The 21,159-nt window shown below is 38.0% G+C and overlaps 1 protein-coding gene and 1 long non-coding RNA gene across 7 annotated transcripts in view; one reads left to right on the forward strand and one right to left on the reverse strand.

Moving 5' to 3' along the window:
• Positions 1 to 1,566: 1,566 nt before the first annotated feature.
• LOC126830814 (uncharacterized) lies at positions 1,567 to 8,393 on the forward strand. 2 transcript variants are annotated; one of them, XR_007683988.2, is made up of 4 exons: positions 1,567 to 1,660; positions 2,964 to 3,078; positions 5,593 to 5,700; positions 5,822 to 8,393. It is a non-coding gene; the product is annotated as an uncharacterized LOC126830814 (long non-coding RNA). The 2 variants fall into 2 exon arrangements; XR_007683987.2 differs by lacking the exon at positions 1,567 to 1,660 and adding an exon at positions 1,824 to 1,970.
• LOC126830808 (leucine-rich repeat-containing protein 74B) overlaps positions 8,272 to 21,159 on the reverse strand; it is a 90,361-nt gene continuing 77,473 nt past the window's right edge. For all 5 annotated transcript variants that reach the window (XM_050561215.2, XM_050561214.2, XM_050561217.2 and 2 more), the window contains exons 8-13: positions 21,012 to 21,097; positions 15,305 to 15,499; positions 14,116 to 14,211; positions 11,893 to 12,156; positions 10,024 to 10,109; positions 8,272 to 8,802 (exon numbers count right to left, since the gene is read on the reverse strand). In XM_050561215.2, coding sequence (XP_050417172.1) covers positions 8,634 to 8,802; positions 10,024 to 10,109; positions 11,893 to 12,156; positions 14,116 to 14,211; positions 15,305 to 15,499; positions 21,012 to 21,097 — 896 coding nt within the window. In that variant the 3' untranslated portion in view covers positions 8,272 to 8,633. The remainder of the gene's footprint in view (positions 8,803 to 10,023; positions 10,110 to 11,892; positions 12,157 to 14,115; positions 14,212 to 15,304; positions 15,500 to 21,011; positions 21,098 to 21,159) is intronic.

Here is a 21,159-nt window from a genome sequence, read left to right on the forward strand (position 1 = left end):
CCCAGGTATTACATCTATTTCTATAAAGTCCATTTCTGTCGGCAGTGATTGCTTTCATAGTAATTATCTTTGCACAGTTGGATTTTAGTGGTATAAAAATATTCTATTAACTCACCTTCATTTTAATTCCGATCATGGAGAGACCGTGGAAGTGTATACTGCACAATCTCAATGTAACAAACGTCTCGCCTGTACATATGAAACAGATTGGTGATAAATCCGTTAAAATTTCTTTTCAGACAATTATTATCAAATATTATTTTTCCACGCCAGACAATCTGATATCAACTGGTGTCCGATCAAGTAGGGATCAGTTGCTTCTAACAAAGTTCTAGATTTGGTATAATTTTTTGGTCTTGGTGATTCATAATCCAGAGACATCGGTGCCAGTTTTAGCACTTGTTTGTGTGAAACAAGTTAGGTAAACGTAAGGTACTAAATTTATTGTGTTGAGTATTAATATATCTATTTATTATCTACGGATTAGGTTAATCTCATTAAAAATCATGTGCTTGACCAGAAGAGATTACGCGTAATCCGCGTCCGATTACAATTATTGAGATGACGCGTGCAGTATATTAATCGTGTATTGTAGGGTAATATTAACGTCCTTTGTATGAAATTAACCTTGGGCGCTTCCCCGCAAAGACATTGTGTTTAACCCAAAAGCTGGATCAAGTTTCTTAGGAAACACTTGTCTACAATATCACCTTTCGTGGAAGTGGACGGAAAAGTCCATAGGAACGAACGAACGGATAATTAATCTACAAGGCCCCAGGGTCCTATTTCAGGGGTGATTACGTGATTAGAATATTAAAATGTACTTAGGAAATAGATTTACATCTAAAGTGTATAACTTCTTATGATATACACACAATAGACGTTACCCTTAAAACCAAAACAATTAAAACAACAAAATAAAAATAGGCTCTCATACGACGGTTTATGAGGGCGAGGAGCGTTAATGTTCACTCAACACTATAACTAGATTAATTCGGAACTAATATATGGTACAATTTTATTTCAACAATTCGCTTGCGCGTAGTTAGGAGGACCTAGAGAAAACCAACGCGGTTAGACAAACAGGCGGTAGCTACTCCTTGTCACTTACAAGTGTGGGATTGAACCACGCCACTTGATTACAGACCTTTTGATCTAAAGCACACGCGTATTAGACGGTTCGGCCACCTTATCATGAATATGTATGATATAGACGCCAATAACATGACTAATATATTCGTATAACGACAATATATCATTCTGTCACAAGTGGTAAGTTCCACTTTGTGGTAAAAATTATATTTAAAAAAAAAACAACAAAAGAATCAGACTACTTAATTTAGTTGTTGCAATGGCCTATATACTTCTTTACTTCTTACATGGGTTACGCCAAAATCTATTTCCAAATTCGGAATATTTGCACCTCGCTTGGCTACGGCCCTGAAAAATATTACACATTAAGTTGTAAATAGTATATCACCGGTCATAACCTCTGGTGAAATAACATATCGATATTATTAATCAAGTAAGTCTATTATATAACGGGATATAAGGTAGCCATGGCCTATCGTATAAATGTTCAGTTACAAACTTGTCACAAGCTGATGAGTAGAACTGTGGTATTGTGTTGCAGTAAACGGATGAACGCTTCTTGTTGTAGGTAAGTATATTTTAACAACACTTGCGAAGAAATACAATCACATATATTTGTTCATTTATTCAATGAATTTTATCAGACAACCCAACATTTTCATTTGACTATTGTGACCCCGGGACTCTATAATAGTATCCAATCCATTCATATTTAAGTTTTAGTATGTCCCCCTAACTGACGAAGGGAAATTTGAAACCTTCCAGTTATCTCAACGGTAGCGAAGCAACTATGTATTTTTAATTTCACACGCTAAATGGAGCGTTACGTACATCAACAAGTGTAAATAGAGACAGCTATATTATACGGTATGATACAGGTAAGATACATCTAAGATAAATCAATATAGGTTAAATATGTAACTAGGAGTACCCTAGATTATATTTGAGGAATCTCAAACCCACATCTGGGGTGCGGATAATATTATCTTTACATGAATGATTATAATTATGCTTTTTTCGAGAATGAAGTACGCTGTTAATCCAAATCCAAGATGGCTTCTATCGAGAAGATCTGTACGAAGTTATATGATCTTTATTTAGAATGTGCAATTACTTAACAAATATTTCTAATACTTCTAAATATTTTGGTTGAATTAATGTAAATGGCATATTCTTTTAATGTTTTACCAGAAATGTTAAGTTTTTAATTTGATGTATTCAAACCCAAGACAAATATGGAGGGTGTGTGTGTGTGGATAACATTATTCAACTTCAGTGATCGATTGTTTGTGACTCAGCAGGGTTACTTTGGTGGAACGAGTTTGTCTCCCTTTAAGTATGAATCTAAACTCAATCCGACAATTAGAAGGTTAAATATTGAAATTGGGAACTAAAACTATTCTGGACACCAAAAAGTGTTGTTTGAATTGAAGCGCACTATCAAATGAATTATATTATTTCTTCAGTATTAGGGAGCCATTAAATTTAGTAGAGTGTAAGTTGTCCATTATTACTGTATTTACGTAGCACATTGTACAAAGCACGATCACGCATTTCAACAATATCAAACTCCCTAATATAAACATGCCCTACTAGTCCATAGACCTTGCTTCTCACAAAATGGGGTTAACAGGTATCCAAACTATCAACAAAATCATACAGTCTCATTAAGGGTCGTGTGTCATGATAGGTAAATAATAACGGATGACTGATGATTTGTCACTGTATATACTGCATCAGATGAATCCTTGCTATTTATAGTTTTAAATTAAATAAAAAATATTTATAGTATTAAATAATTTATAGTATTAAATTATTTATAGTATTAAATTAAATATAAATCATTTATAGATCTGTTAATCAAATTACAGGTTGCTTGTTAGAGAGGTAATAGACAGCTATAGTAAGTGTTGAAGATGGCCAGACACGATGTATTCTTCACAGTGTTCGTTATGGGTCTGATTTTAATAGGACTTGTTCATGCAGGTATATACATTGTTAAAACCTTTGTGCGTCATTTACATTTTTCGCAAAATATTATATTTTCCACGGTTTAAGACACGTTAAAATGCACTCAAATTCACTATTTAACAGTTACTTAAACATACATTATGCAAACGCTAAATCCGTCTATTGCAGGTCTTTCTTTAGGCCTGAAATGTTATCTAAATTATTAATTAGACATTAATTAACCTATCCATATCATAATCAACTCTCGATGGCATCCATAATTTGCGATCTTTAGTGAATTATGAGTCGATTTACTGCATAACTCCTTCACGATTTAATGATTAAATGGATAATCGAGACTATGCTGTTTATCGTACTGACTTTAGTAATGATGATCGAGGCTAGGCGGAAATTTCAATCGATTGATTCTCAGTTCATAGTGGATCAATTTGAATGAAATTTTCAGCAAATTGCCTTTACATTATCTAGTATTTAACTATTATAGTGAGAACTGTCAAGTCATTTTCTAATCTCCCATAATGTGCAATATCAACGGTAGCTAATCCACAGGTCGGTACTGTCTCTCTCCGATGTATATATCCTATACATACGCCGCTGAATGTTGATAAATAGTCAATTCTTCAAATCGTTTTGGACATATTTCTTTTAGTGATGCAACTTTCATAATATTCTACACAGGGGATTAACCACCCACCCCACCCCCTCCAATGACGTTCAGAAACTTTTATGTGCATAATGTAACTATCACTACCTCCATCCCCAAACCGATGACGTCCAGAGACTTAAATTTCTAATGTAACTTTTGTGCATAATAAAATATACGATTTTTGAACTTGGCTTCATCTTTGAAAGACATGTTTTTTATCAATAATGGTAAATCGAAATTTCAGAAACAAATAACATTTATTTTATTCTGCTTGATTTTCAATACAATATGTAATAAATACATCATGTGCATGCAACCTATGCACTTAGATATTCGTACCTCCATATTCACCAATACAGCTAGAAATCCGTGATATTGAACAACCTTACATATCAAAGTGGGTGTGTGGTGGAGGGGGGGGGGGCTGTGAGAACCTGTTCCTAGACTATTCCACCAAGTATCTTTGTAATGTCACGAATACAGTCTTGTGTTTCGTCTCGCGACTTTATGTCTAAGGAAGCGTTGATTGTCTGGGCCGATTTTCTCTGATACCCCATATCGCCTTGTGACACTACGGTAACACATGCGACTTTAATCAGGAACTTCCAGAAAACGGCCCGTGACACTAGGGTGACACTATAATCAATTCGGAACTAACTTTGACTTTACGTTGTGCATATTATCAATTAATTCTGGAACACTGTGTGTTTTTATAACTATGTTTATATATCAAATACAGCAAACAACATCTATGATAGTACATTATGAGTTATTATACTATCTACAGTCTAAGTGTAACGAACCTAGCACTCAGACCTAACGGCTGAAACACTACATATTGTCTTTATCCCGGCCTCGAACCAGAGGCTTTGGGTATGATGTGCCCCTGAACCCCGAATGACGTCTGAAAGGAAATTTAACCTCGCTCTTTCTTATATAGAAAGTATAGATATGTCAGCTATTAGGGCGGGACAATTACCATTTTTGGGTAAGCGTTTCGTATGGGCACCGTTTTACGTCAACATTATTCTATTTCATTGGGACTAATCGGTACACGAGATGGCTGGACGATAGTACCCAACTTTCAGCAATTGATGATGGCAGGTACTGTCTGTGGGTTAGTCTAAGAAAGTTGAATCTTGCAAAATACTTACTTAGCCGACTTCTTGTTGACACACATTTGTTTAACCACTTCAATATATTAAACAGAGCACCTTTCATAGAACTAAAATAAACTCTATAGTATCACAGCCTCACTACTCTCTTTCAAACTACTGAGATCTGGTGGAATTAAAATCAGTACTATATATATATATCGTGTGCACGTCTTGCGTAGATTCCTTTTCTTTAAGTCTCTGCTAAAACATTTAGTATTGTCTTGCATAGTCTGTGCTAAAACATTTTGTACTTTCTTATACATATGTCTCCTGCACTTCCTATATATTAGAGTTTCTGCCATTGTTACTGCAGAATTGTTTGGCTTTGCTTGTGTTTCCACATTACACTTTATTTATTTATTTTATTATAATAATTTTAGCACTTACCGCTCACCCCACCCCCCAACCCCACGAACCATTCACTTGATTTGTTATCTGTTGTATATTTCTTGTGATATCTGTGTAATTTGTCTTGTCCGTTTTCTTTGTCTTGTAGGTTTTGTTTTGCGTGTAGTTCAGTTGAGCTGTATTTGCTATTTAGGTCTCTGCTAAACCATTTTCTACTTTCTTGCGTAGATTTTGTTTCTTTTAAGTCTCTGCTAAAACATGGTATACTTTCGTACATAGATTATGTGTCTGTAAGTTTCTGTTAAACATCTTTTACTTTCTTGTATAGTTTCTGTGTCTTTAAATCTCTGGTAAAATATTGTATACTCTGTTGTGTAGATTTTGCTACATGTAACTGTGGAAGAAGGTGTGGATCGTTTAGATGTGATCCATCAAATACTAAAGGTTGTGATTGTGTCAACTGTAGGTGCAGACCCGGCAGCGTTGGTAAGTCATCTTCTTTATAATTCTTTGATTTTCTGTTAAACGTCATCATATACCTTGTTGCATTACAAGACATTCTTTGTGTCACATTACGACTAGTTACATTTATTGTATTCAATTTCAGGTTTCCATCGATGCTGTGCTGCTAATTGTGGAATGTTTAGTAACACCAAATGCTATACGTGTAAAGTGTGGCAAGGATGTAATTGCAAGGGTTGTGTAGGTTAATCCACGAGTCCTTATCCATGATGGGCTAAGACTAGTAATTATTTACCCTGCTTTCTATTTATAGCAATTCTTTATTTTCTACCTTCATCCGTATTGGTCCAGAATGGAAGAATTTACATTTCTTGTTTATTCATGATTTTCGTGGGAAAGGATCAGAAAGGAAACGGATATGAATAGGTAAATCACCCGCGTAAATGACATCACGGCCCATAAAGTATATTCCTTTGGCCTGGCTAGTAATCGAAATTATCACGCCCCTTCAATTTCTGGTGATCACGTGGAACTTGTGACTATAAAGATTAAAATCATGGAAATAATCGCATACTTTTAACATTGAAGTGAATGCGGGACGGGAGAGGGGGATAAGGCTACTAGTCACAGCCCTTATAGAAGAACATATTGGAACATAAATAAAATATCTCAATAGTAGGCCTACCAAAATATATAATTATTATATGTATTTTAAACATACATTATGCAAGAGCTAAATCTGATTATTGCAAGTCTTTATTTAGGCTTCAGATGTTATAGAAATTATAAATTAGATCTTTATTTAGACAACAAGCACAAAATCAACTCTGTAGACCAAAGGATGGCTTGGATTCAGCTTGGATTTAAACGGGATTTCGTTCACTGATTTAATTTTAAATGGCGTCGTGAGCGGAGATTCCGTTACATTACGTTGACGTCATACTCCCGGATCGAGGCTAAATGATAGAGTGTACGAAGCGAGGCCGCTGTTGAGCGATGCCTTAACAAATGACATCTAAACTATTTAAAGTGCAGTAAACTAAACACAGATAATGACAAATTATACAATTCCTGGAGACCGTGTGATGACTAACACAGACGGACAGCTCTTCTCTCTTAATAATATCAATAAAAATATTTTTATTTCCCCAATAGGCACGCCGCCACTATCATAATTGTATTATAATATTATGTCCTATATTCAACTGATTTAATGCATGCCCAAAATACAAGTAAGAATGAAAATTTACCCTCTCACTCATTTTGTCCAATTGTTATAAAAATCCAAAAAGGTAAAACACAAATTCGGATATGATGATACCAGACAAAAGACAGCAGAGATTATGTAGGTGGAGTTAACGCCTGTCAATCAAACGATGGAATTCAATCCCATTTCTAGTCAAAAATTACACTGGTGATAACTATGTTCAGAATAAAGTAATTTGACTGAAATTTTCAATATATTCTTCTTTCATCATCTATTTTTGAACTGTTATAGCAAGAATGGCTAACTCCTTATAAAAATCTCGCATAATGTATCTTTAATGTACACTAGTTTGATCCTCATATCTTCATTTTCTTCATATATGATCCATATGTTCATTGGCCAACTACACGGTAATATTAAAGATCCATTATGTAAGAATTAGATAAGGAGCTGACCGTTCTTGTCGTAATGCTGTAGTTTAAAAATAGATGATGAATATATTGAAAATTTCAGTCAAATTACTTTATTCTGTAAATCTACTTTAAATCGGGCCCCCCAAAGGCCCAGATAGTTCATTGTGGGCTTGTCATGTTAATAAATGTTTATATAATAATTTATATAGCATTTGAAGCCAGAAAAAAAGGACCGGAATGGGCAGATTTAGCATTTACATAATGTATCTTTAACAATGAATTTTACTGTATATTACCCACTAGGGAAGGTAACCAGGGCGTAATGATATTTTGTAACTGGGGATATATTATTTCAATATTTTCAATATTACATTTACACAACAAGTACGATCGTACTATGGGCCAGGAACTGGCTATGTTGTCGGATGAAATTCAAAAATCTAATTTACAACATCAAAGCAGAATTGTTCAAAGAAGAAGCATGACAATTTTCATGTCGATCGGACTTGAATTGGCGGAGCTTTAGGCTTTTAAGAGCGTCACCACAAGAAGAAGAACAAGAAGAAGATAAGTAGCGGTTAGCGACCAGCTCCTGGTCCAAAAATACACATTAACAATGTATACCGCCCAATTTGTGTGAACCGTTTATTTATTACAATATCATTTGAACAGATGAAATATTTTTGGATACTGCAACTGTTAAAGCCGTTGATGGTCATTTGCATTTTTCGGATAAGCTCCCACCAAAACATCGTCCGTATCTGAGATGCGAAATGTTACGAAATTTTCAGTCTTTGTAAACAGTGAACAGAACTGTGCCATTTTGGACTGATATTCCTTTTAGAAATTCAACTTTCAGGTTTTTCCAATAGTTCTCAAATGACAATCAATGGCTTTAAAAAGACGCAATTGCTACTAAAATAGCTTCCGTCTTTTTCTTTAGAAAAATAAGAATGAATGTTGAGTTGTTATAACTTATTTCAACCATATTTTATTTTATGTGTCAACAATATATTTTTGTGTCTGTGTAAAATGGTAACGATAAACAACAACAGTATACTGAAAAAAAATATGAATAAATTATATATCCATTTTTACATATCTCTTATATTACAATATTATATACAGAAAAACACAACCCCAATAGGAACACTATATCTGCTGAAGTTTTAACGATGCGTTACTAGGGTTAGTCATTATTAGGGTTATTGACGTTGGAATTGTGAGTTACTTGGGTATTTTATAGTTTAAATCTATCTTTTCAGCTAATTGTTTAGTATAACTATAAGTAATCGTCTATATTAAAGAGGTTCTTTAACTGGATGGCATGGGTCTGATTACAACTCTGTACTGGCAATTCTTGTTGCTCTCCCAGCATCACGTCTTAATCGAATTCTCTCCCTTAGGTGTTCCAGGCGACCAATAATGGGTTCCGCTGTAAGTCCACGTTGTTGTCGCCATTTTGTTGTTCGACGGATATAATCCCTTAACCCAACAGTTAATTCTCTGAAATTGTGAAAATGACATGATTTATCGTTTAGCCATTTCATACCAACTTAAAGTTGGTAACAGTGTCTTGGGGTTGAGAAAGTTCCTCGGGATTTTCCTGAGTGGTACCTCCTTGTCAGTGGTCTGGGGGGGATCAAGATACTGTCTAGTCGTTCGGGTGGGACAAAAGACCGATTTCCTGAGTACACATTGGTGTGCACGTAAATAAACCCATGACAGTTGGAATTCGAAATAAGAGAAGGCAAAATTTCCCCCACAGCACAGTGTGTGCACGTCATCATCATCTCAGTTGATGCAGAAAAGTAGGACGTTAAACCCTAAACCCCATATCATTTTATTTCAAACATTAAAGGATTGATTCGGCTGTTGTGAATTAACATATTTATAACAACAAGCAAAAGAACCAGTGTATTACAACCAAGATGTTAAACCGAAAGTCAAGAGCCGGATATGGGCCGTTGGGACTGTACTGGAATCAAAAGATGATGCTCTACACAAAACACCATTCCTTTGCTAATCTGTATCCCGTGACCTAGGTTCTTCGTCGCATCCTAGCTAGTCCCTCGGCCTTGCACCACTAATATGGAGAAACCAGACTGGAAAATCCCATGGAACGTTCTCGGACAGAACCGGGAACGTACCCAGACCTGGTTAGCGAAAAGTCAACGTCTCTTACTCATTGATTTACATAATACATTGACTTAGGTTCGTTTAATCTTGTATATCGAGTAGTAGGGGGCCACGTTATGTACGGTTAAATGGGAGTTTCGAAAGATTGATAGGTTCGTTTAGAAATGTTGGTTTCATTTTTGGCCTTATACATCGATACAGATATAACAAAACCTAAACATAAATATAGAGACCAGCGAACAATAAAATATATTTATAACTCGGAGCACAAAAGGTGGGGTGGGGCATTTTAATCCGTTTGGTTTTTTGTTAAGTCGCTAAAAGGTATCTAGCTGCGTTGCCCGTGTGGGGAAATTACGCCAGCTTCACCACGACAGTAATATCAGAGCTATAGCTTTCTAGTTAGCCTGATAATGTATAAAGTATGGTTGTTATTTCTACCACACGCGTTTAAATCTAACCGGATAATCGCTACCTTACTTAGAAGAGAAACATACTTACCACTCTCTATAGATTAATGATTAATTTAATCACAGATGAAAGAGGAAGATAAAGGAGAAAGAAAGAAAAAAAATAAATGCTACTAACTCGAAGTCGACATGACCATCCTTATTCAAATCAAGACGATTCATCATTAAATCCATGGAACGGGTACTAAGTGGAATCTGTACTGACTGAAATAGAAGGCAGTTAATTAATAAGTTTCTCAAGGAAATCCATAATTAGTTATTAATGTACAATTTCCTATTAATTAAAGAAGAAAATGATGCTCTCTATTCAGACAATCAATCATAAATAGTGGCATTTGTATACGATTTCATTGCTAATTAATGTTATTTTAGAGTAGGAAATCTGACATTTTGATTCAATAACAATAAAGAGTATTGCAAATAGATGATATCAAAACAATATTATATATATTTATGTATAGTTGGTGTTAGTTGGCAAATGAAATCAGACAACTAAGAAATTTAGATATCGGTTACATATGTCAAGATTAACCATATATGAGTGTTTATCTATCGCAATATTGAAAGAATAATATTAATATTTGACTCTATCTTAGACAGATGTTAATCTTGAATCGTGAATAAATGTCAATATCAATCTAATTAATTCTTTGTAAACATTCAAGAGATAGTCAAAATAAACAGGGTTCTGAATCCTATATGGATACTGAACACTGTGACAATTAATTAAGGGAGAACAGTTCCAGCGTATTCAAAATAGACGTTAGTTGTATTTCAACATTTACATCAGAACACCTTCGTTGCAATCAAGAAAGTATTCAAAAATACTGTCAATTTTACAAAAGTAAAAGGGGGACATTCTGAAGACAGTACAGTGCGAGTATAGTAACATTTAAAAACTACTGGTTTATGTAGCCTACTACCTGAGATCAAAACTGATAAAACTGGTTGGTTTGGATCGGAACTGCGCTTGCGGCGCCAGTACTGTCCAGTATTGGTGACTTAAGCCGAATGACGTTTAGCCGCAGTCAGCAATGGGATTCCCAGATTTTAGTTTCTGTTTAATGAGGCCGCGACGAAGACTCTGAGGACTACACCAAATCACTAATGCATGCGGCACTCTAATGATTACCCTTTGCTCCAATGTATGCCCCCCCCCCCTCGACAAAATCCTGGATCCGGTCCTAAGCCGTGGCAGTTTTCACCATTTTGTGGTAGTATCCCGTGATTTATAAGGAAGTTTCTATTGGATAGCTCTGCCTGCGCTAAAACTGGACAGCTATGGATGAACTCATATCACCCGAGACTGTGTAAAATCTGACCGGTCGGTCAAAAACTAATTCTAGATTCACGCATATCGTTTGGGTTGTTGCAGCTTATCGTGTGATTCTCGCTAGACGCATATCGCCAGGTTAAAATCAGTTTTTACTCGTTGCAAGGACATTGTCACGAGCCCGATTTCAACAACATATGGCTTAATTCCGTGATAAACAATTAGAACCAGTTAACATAATTAACACATCCAAAACTAAGAAAATGTCTCCTGGGAACTGGAATTGACATTCATATAAATGGTCAGGCCAGAGACATTAGATTCGACTTATATGTACTACAAAACAGGGACATCGCTATGAGGTGCTAATTACCATTGGCAATCATTGGAACATGCTTCGGTAATGGGTTGATAATTAAAGCTATTCATTAAAACTATTATGAATATCAGAAAACCCAGTCATGACCTCACGCGACGTTTCTAACCGGAACTTTCATTTAGCGCCAAGGTCAATGACGTGGTTTCGAACCCAAGGAGTTGGGTCGCCTTGTGGGCTTTTTCCGAAATCTTCGAAATCCTCCCACTGCGCAAGCGAATTACTGAAATAAAATTGTGTCATTACGTTAGTACCCAAATGGCATTGTATGTGTCAAGTGCTCTCTCTCTCTCTCTCTCTCTCTCTCTCTCTCTCTCTCTCTCTCTCTCAAAACTTACCAACAGCCCCTTTCTTAATTCCTCTCTGGAAAGCGTCTCAGTGTTGTCTTTATCGAGGCTATGTAACAGGTCTATTAAACGTAGATTCTTCTGCCTCATGTACTCAAATAAAACTGTTGTAGGGTCGTCCATATCTATAACAATAGGTCTGTCTATTCTCGCCAAATCATCTGTTCGTATCTCAACTCCATATTTCACAACAATTTTTCTTGTTTTCTTAACCCGTTCTACTAATTCTAGAAAACTGCTATCCACCGCCACTTCCTGTAAAGAAAGAAAAAACATGGAGTTGCCAGAACGCTCAACATACGCCTACCAGTAATTTCCTTAAAAGCAAGGATGGCAACCCCTGCAGATTTTACACAAGTATCGCCAAAAGTATGGCCTGTAGTGTGTACACAAGGTATAGCCGGCGGGGCCCTCGGCAAACCTCGGCGTATTCCGTTACTGTACATCTAGCCTCGGCTGTATGACGGTAAGTGATATGTACCTACGCCTATACAATTGCGGCGATGCGGCACCGGTTTAATTATTGGGAAAACTTGCCGCTTTTAAAAGAAGTTATCAAAATTGAGTCGTTCGAAGCGCGTGTAGAATTTTCAGTGCAAAGTTGTTCTTTATTTGGGGGGGGGGGGGGCTGGATGGCTGAATGGTTAGCGTGTACGCGCTGTATGATAAAGTCTGTCATTGAGTCAACTGGCGTGGTTTCGATTCCCCGATTGTACGTGACAAGGAGTAGGGTCGCCTGTCCAACATCGTGGGTTTTCTCCGGGTCCTCCGGTTTCCCCCCACTGTTAAAGATCCCTACGCGCAAGCGAATTATTGAAATAAAATCAACCCATTATAGTCCTGAAATGACCTAGTTTGTGTCGAGTAGACGTTAAATCACATCTCTCTCTCTCTCTCTCTCTCTCTCTCTCTCCCCTTGACTGAAGAGAATCGGATAAACTTGAAAGAAAAACAGCTTCAGACTTTGAAATATTTGTATGATATAACATTCGTCAAAGGCGTCGTCATGGGCAACGCCGTTGATAATCCGGGAACTTGAAAGTAGTTCCAATGGCCTACTTCGTCATACAGCCGAGGCTAGGTGTAGGGTACTGGAATCGGAATCTGCTGAAGTTTGACGAGTGACCGGCGGGGGTAACGCGTATCAATTAAAAAACACTGACCAGATAGGCATACCGAAGACAGTAGATGCAAGAATGTACCTGAAACGTTAGTATAATTCGATGTGTATGTTTTAGTTACATTTTGCCTCTATTAGTTTTGCGAAATGATAACTTAACTTAATAAAGTTTGTCTCAAAATAGCCGAAGTATTATGTTGACGAGAAATTAAACCCCATCTCATTACTAACCATTTTCTCTTTTTAACCGCCAGCAAATACAGCCGCGCGGCATAACAGACTGTGCCATTCCCAGAATAATACAGCAATGAAATTATAGGTGTTACAATATTAGACTAATGTAATTATATAGATATTAATATAGATCAGCCTGTAGATATTAATCAACCGGCTACACACTAGCTGGTCTAGCATTACTGACATACTAGCTGACTCATGGAAAATCCAGCCGACGAGTATATTATTACATGAGTAATAGGCAGTTAGTAATTTGTCAACATATAAGAGTTTAGTCAATCTAATTAAAATTATAACTTTGTTTCGAGGTATTTAGCAGTGGGAGGAAACAGGAGGACCCGGAGAAAACCCACGATTCGGCCATCCAATCCCCTCGTCTTAAATAAAATTATATCTATATTTCGTTTCGTCTCCAATAATATAGTATCTTTGTTTAGATTCGTCTTAATTAACTTATATCCTTATTCCGTTTCGTTTTAATTAAAATTATATCTTTATAAACTTAACACTGTACAACGCGGCCATTTGGTAGGCCCATTTTGGCCAATTTGAATTCCCATCCCTATGCCTGTTTAAGACGTTTTATTCGCGCAATTACGTCGTATATCAAACCGACGTGGCATAGTGTGAATCGAATGGATTTCAATATTTCATAAACAAAATATCCGTCGACCGAATGAGGTACAGTATGACTGAAGCCGGATTTAATTTGATTGGCTCAATTTGAATTGCGCCTTAAATACAACGACGGTTTGATTGACAAAATTTTGAACTTAGATTTCAGAAGCCGATGATTATTCGGTCTCTAAAGTTGCTTCACGCCTGCTATAACAACTGATTAGACCTAGAGTACTTACTGATAAATCTAACTGTGCTAAAGCTGTATTGTTTTTATCTAATAATGATCTGGTGACAGATGTGGCCCCATCTGATGATAAAGGATTAGTACCAATCTGTAATATAATAAACATGTAATAAATATATAAATAGCAACAATTTATCAAATATCGCCTAGTGGATATTAAAAGATAGCCATCCAAAGCGTGGAAATACGCCCACACAACAGGAAAAACTTGAATGTTGGGCAAACTTGAAGACTCTGGAACGGAAAGTCGCAATATCGATAGGCTTCATCCTCTCATGACCACAATGCTTCCCAACAATTTGAAATAAAGTCGTTAAAATCGATAGGGATCGTCGTTTTAAGAAAACAATATGGTTCAACCTCTCATGACCACAATGCATCACACAAAATTTAAAAAGAATCCGTCGAAAACTGATGCCTCTATCGCGTTCACAAGGTTTACGGAAAAGGGTGCAGAACTCCGGAACGCTGAAAATGACTACGATGCTTCACATCAAATTTGAAAAGAATCCGTCATAAACTGTAGCCTCCATCGCGTTCACGAGCCAATTGTTGACGGACAGGGTGACGACCAATCTGATTAAAATACAGATCTATATTTCGTTTCGTTTTTTTATACTTTCGATGGCCTACACTACATGGAGATCTGACCAGTTGTACTCGCCGTAACAGTCCGTTTCATTGGCTAAATCCTCACATAAACTTGAACGCCTGTTATATGACAACTTTTCCAGATCCTAGTGTTGTGAAGACAATAACAGAACACAATTTTTATGGGAAACAATCACTGGTTTTATTCTAAAGCAGGTTAACCTAAGTTTACTAAATGTCATTGTGCTTGATAACGATAAGAGGATACTTGTCGAAACGTCGTGCTATTAGAATAAAACCAGTGATTGTTTCCCATAAAAATTGTGTTCTGTTATTGTGTTCCCCAATCACTAAATGCCACTGAAAGATTTTGTGAAGACAAGTAAAACGAAATTTTGAACTACAAAAAAAGAAACGAAATAGGATCTGTGTTTTAATCAGATTGGGGTGACGACATAATACGCGTACGTCCACTGAAATATGGACATATAAGAAGTGGGTTTAGGTAAGACATCCCCGTTAACTGTGTGTGGATTATTAACAGAGATAAAAAGGGTCCCCATAAAATTATAAACGTATTGTCTGTTTACCTTTAATATGCGTAATGTTTTATTTTTAATCAATCCTTGCATAATCTTTCTAAAGGCTGGAACATTTATTCTGTTGGATGTCAGGTCCAACTCGATTAACGTGGTATTTCTAGCCAGGGCTCGTCCCATCTCTATTGAACCCTCCAGTGCGAAACCATTCCAAGACAGTAGTAATCGAGTCAAACTTTTATTCGCCTGAAAGAAAGTAAGTGTATTTAGATAATATTGCAGTTAACAACAAAATCATTTTGTGTGTTTCATGACTTTTATCTGCTAATCACTAATCACTTCAAGACCTACTAGGTCGTCTCGACATTTTTTATTAAAAAATGGCAGATGAAAAGCTTTAAGTCTGTTGAGCTGACACATGTCAATACTAATATTTAAACATCGCGATGATTTCTGGAATATTACACGAAAACGGGAAGTTTCATCTTCTTTCTGTTTCTATATTCGTACAATCGATATAAATTACAATGAAAATTATTTACTAGGCGAACAAGTGGTATTAGGTGTTCTAGTAAGAAGAGTAAGTAGGCATATACCCAAGTGCGACACCCATTATATCCTGTTCTTCCCTTCCACCCCTCCCCAGAACAACTTCTAGTCGTTTGGATGGTACGTACAAAAAAAAACGAGATCCCGCGTACACCTTGGCGTGCACGTAAAAGAACCCCTTGAATTCAACTCACTCATGGCATACTGCATGGATTATGTCCGTTTTCATAAGCTCAATTCATTCATTCACCCTCCAGGCAGTTAGCTACCCATAGTGATTCCTGTGGATATGAAGCTGTTAGTATGGTATTTCTGGGCGATCGAGATGACCGGTACTACAATTCATGCTAACTGGCCCCGGGCCACTATCGATTTTCACATTGACTTTAGCGTTAATTCGTCTCTCACTAACCGACTCTGCTTTCTCTTAGTTTTCGTAGACCGCTTTCTAAACACAGATGAAGCACCATGGAAATCTTGAGATACACAAGCTGGAAGTAGCTTACTATTATTAGTAAATACAGGAGGACCCCACTGTACGCAAACAAAACCCATTAGACAACGACACGTACAGATTACAAAGACATTGCCAGCAATGAACGATAACTGTATATTATACGAAATCAAGCGTATGGATCCGGGAACCGCCCTATATTTCAAGGTAGCCATTCTCATAAGTTTCCGCCTTAAAATCATGAATATTCACCAAAGCCTGACAGAAAATGTAAATACAAACCTATTTTCGACTGTACGGTACCCCAAAAAGTCAACAAAAATCAGAATTGGTGACAAGGAAAAGGACAAAAATCCACAGCGATTTGGGTTAATCTATTTCATAATAATCTTATATGGTATTAGCGCTGCTAATTGGTGTCTAGGAAAAATGTCCCTTACTTCATTTCAGTTATTGAATAGAAGCAGGCGAATCTTCTACTGTTGTTGTGAATACTTGTGAACTATAAAATTTTGAACTTATAAAACCAGATCACTTGATGGAAAGCAGCAATGTTTTTAATTTGTACAATTTACAAGATGTCAGCCTCTCTTCTCGTAAACTATAGTTAATATATTTTTTCTGTTATGAACTATAAAAGTTTGATCGTAACCAATAAAACCAGACCAGTTGTTAGAAGCAACAATGTATTTTACTTGTAAAGTTTAATAAATTGAAACTATCAGCTATATGTTTTTCTTCAGACGATAAAAATTCTGAACTTGACCTTTCATTGCGTGATAGCTATTTCATCAATCGCGTGTTAGCTATTTGATCGATATTTCATTTATTTGCTGACATTTGTAATGTGGTGTGCAATAGGTGAACTGAACTTTTTGCATCTATTTTGTTAAAGTAGGGCCTGGGGTTAAATGGAGTAATCGCTGAAGATCACGTTCATTCGTTCATGCTCAAATTATCCATTTAGAGGATTTATATATTTTTTTGTTTTATTTTATTTTATTTTTGCTTAAAAAAAACTGTCGTTAGAATTAGCGTTATTCGTACATTAAAGCAGTGTTCACGTAGCTAGCGATTGAGTTTGTCCCGCCCCACCAACAAAAACCAACGTAGTACACGTCAAACATGCTTTTTTGAGCAGCCATTTCGTAGAAAATTCAGTTCCACTTCTAGACATCTATATATATATTTGTGACTGTCGTTTGTCTGTCTGTCTTTCTGTCTGTCTGTCTGTCTGTCTGTTCAGGGTTGGCAGCTACACTAGGTCTGCCCCGACTCTGAAATTTGGGGTATAGGGGTAGCTCGGACCGGGGAGTAACATAGGCCAGGTGGCGTTAGTCTACCACTTCCGGTTTCGGAGTTATGACCCCCGAGCGAAGCCGGCCTGTTCGGGGTTGGCGGCTACACTAGGTCTGCCCCGAGTCTGAAATTTAGGGTATAGGGGTAGCTCCGACCGGGGAGTAACATAGGCCAGGTGGCTTTTGTCTACCACTTCCGGTTTCGGAGCTATGATCCCCGAGCGAAGCCGGTCTGTTCGGGGTTGGCGGCTACACTAGGTCTGCCCCGAGTCTGAAATTTGGGGTATAGGGGTAGCTCGGACCGGGGAGTAGCATAGGCCAGGTGGCGTTAGTCTACCACTTCCGGTTTCGGAGTTATGACCCCCGAGCGAAGTCTGTCTGTTTGGGGTTGGCGTATACATCCGCCCCGAGTCTGAAATTTGGGGTATTAGGGGTAACTCGGACCGGGGAGTAACATAGGCCAGGTGGCGTTAGTCTACCACTTCCGGTTTCGGAGTTATGACCCCCGAGCGAAGCCGGTCTGTGCGGGGTTGGCGGCTACACTAGGTCTGGCGCGAGTCTGAAATTTCGGGTATAGGGGTAGCTCGGACCGGGGAGTAACATAGGCCAGGTGGCGTTAGTCTACCACTTCCGGTTTCGGAGTTATGACCCCCGAGCGAAGCCGGTCTCTTCGGGGTTTGCGGCTACACTAGGTCTGGCCCGAGTCTGAAATTTGGGGTATAGGGGTACCTCGGACCAGGGAGTAACATAGGCCAGGTAGCGTTAGTCTACCACTTCCGGTTTCGGAGTTATGGCCCCCGAGCGAAATTTGTCTGTTCGGGGTTGGCGGCTACACTAGGTCTGCCCCGAGACTGAAATGTGGGGTATAGGAGTAGCTCGGACCGAGGAGTAACATAGGCCAGGTGGCGTTAGTCTACCACTTCCGGTTTCTGAGTTATGACCCCCGAGCGAAGCCGGTCTGTTCGGGGTTGGCGGCTACACTAGGTCAGCCCCGAGTCTGAAATTTTGGGGTATAGGGGTAGCTCGGACCGGGGAGTAACATAGACCAGGTGGCGTTAGTCTACCACTTCCGGTTTCGGAGTTATGACCCCCGAGCGAAGCCGGGTATCCTGCTAGTAAAAATATAAAAATAACCCTTTTTTTTCAATGAAATAGGCCAAATATTGCGCCCTCATAAAGTGCAGCCGATCCTCTCTCGCCACATCCTAGCTTACGCTTCTGCGCGCTGGCTTTGTTTGCCACATGTTGTTTCATCATTATCAAAACTAATATTATTCATTAAAGAAACAACAACCGTGTAGTGTTATAAATCGTCTTGTCAAAATTGGATTGACAAAATTAATTCTAATGCTGTAAAGAAGCTGCGATCACGAATGCATCTTGTTACAATTTATTGGGATTTAAAAAAACAACTTAGAAATCACGATTGGCAGAAATGGAATGACGAATGGGACCTATTAAATACAAAACACCGTTCTCCGTGGTTATAATCATTAAAATATATATACTATTATTAGCGACAAACAATGATCTAGGATTATCACGCAATTCGACATTGCTATAAAAATCACACAAATTATCGTTTTTAGTATCTAACAAAATGTTATTGTTAGAATCAATTTGGTATTATAAGCTATCGATTTTATTAAATCAATTTTTAATCTGCAGTTGCCACGGGTGCTTTCCGGGCGAAATTCTGCCATTGTACACTGCATGGCGTATACCCATCTTCATTACCCGGACGGAACAGAAAAGTAGGAGGTTAAACCCAATTTCATTTGTGTGCCCTGCTCCGGCTGAACTGCCCTCACCCCTCCCCAGCCACCTCTATGACCCTTACACACTCTCGTGGGACTCGAGCATTAGACTGGCTGGTCAAACTATTCGTTAAATATCAGCGGTAATGCGAAAGCCTTCTTTTAACTCTGGACAAGATGACAGACCTTTACGTTCACGTAGATATATATATGTCCAGATATGACGTCACATTATGCGGCGTCGATAACGCGTACATTAATTACACCGGACGGACACAAACTGGTCCATGCAGAATTAAAGGCCTTTTACCCAATTTACGCCTTCGCGTACTATCATCTTATATACCGATTTACACTAAATAGAAAATATTTTTTCCAAGGCATTTTTTGGAATTTAATTAGCAGAAGAAAAACAGTTAATATTGAGAGCTAATTAACTCGCCCCGATGTCATGCCTTTCAGTGACAGTAGCCATTAAGAGAATATTTACTGCTGATCAGTTTGTATGGGCTTTCATAGTGAAATACTAGAAATACACAATATTATGGTTTCAGATGCTTCGGATTCATGCTTATCATAAACCTCGATATCTGTGTTTAAATATTATTATAATACTTATCACAAAAGGAAAACCTATAAATATTCATTAGGTATATTCATGTTAATTATATACACGCAAATAAATACATCGATTTAACTAATTATAATAATATAAGGAAATTGGTCTAGAACACGCTATACTTGTTTACCGTGTCTTGTTTCTGATACAAAAACAAATTCTACATAAAACATAATTTCCCTACTATATTGTTTTAGACTTCGCACACGTTTGATTTGTTCAACAATGACTGATAGTCGCTGCAGATTGTTCAACCTAACACGAAACAGATTGTTTAAAGGTTGAAATGAAATGAGGGTTTATGGTCCTACCTTCTGCACCAATCGGGCTATTGACGACGGTTTGCTTACCAATTTGTATACGGGACTTCCGTCATTCGTATCATCTGAACGACTAAACGCTGTTCCTTGACAAGGTGAAACCAAGATGGAAAATACCGGGAACTTTCTCGGCCAACATCGAGAAAATTCATCTGGAGTTTCCGGTGCAGCACCCCCCGCCCCTGTCAGATTTGACGAAACAGCGAGTCTCCGCATACTCATTGAATAGCACGTAAAAGAACCGTTGGCAGTCGGAATTAGATATAAGAGTAGGCCACAGCTCCGTTGTCCAGGCCAAATTGACCTCATAGCACACTGCATATGTGTGTGTGGGTGTGGGTGTGTGTGTGGGGGGGGTGTGTGTGTGTGTGTGTATGGGTGTGTGTCTGGGTGTGTGTGGGTGTGTGCGTGCGTGTGGGTGTGCGTGTGGGTGTGTGTTGGCCCATCGGGCTTCGTCGCCGCGATCCACCCTTAAATATGCGGTATCACATTAACCAGCATGACCCCGTGAGTGTCTTAGGCCATCGAATTTGGGCCCTGGACGAATTGGACCCTGTGAATTTGGCCCCCTGGACGAATTTAAGCCCCTGGTAAAATTGGGCCCCGGGCGAAACTGGTTATCCTGCTAATCTGGAGGCTCAGTGCAGGAGACGGGGGGGGGGTCCATCAAATGGGCACAACACCAGACCTAACATTTCTAGAGTAATAATAAAATATATTTTAGTAACGCTGATCCAGGATCAATTAAAAGTATGCCTTACCATAAGACCATGTGAAATAGCAGCTGCTCCTTTTAATCTAAGATGATTCCAGCTTAAATCCAATGATTTTAAAGCCGTATTAACCGCTGAAACAGAATGAATAAATTAAAGGGGGCATCCCAGCTTGTATTTTGTAAATAAAACAAGT

This window comes from Patella vulgata, chromosome 8 (genome assembly GCF_932274485.2).
Source record: "Patella vulgata chromosome 8, xgPatVulg1.2, whole genome shotgun sequence".
Taxonomy (NCBI): Eukaryota; Metazoa; Mollusca; class Gastropoda; family Patellidae; genus Patella; species Patella vulgata.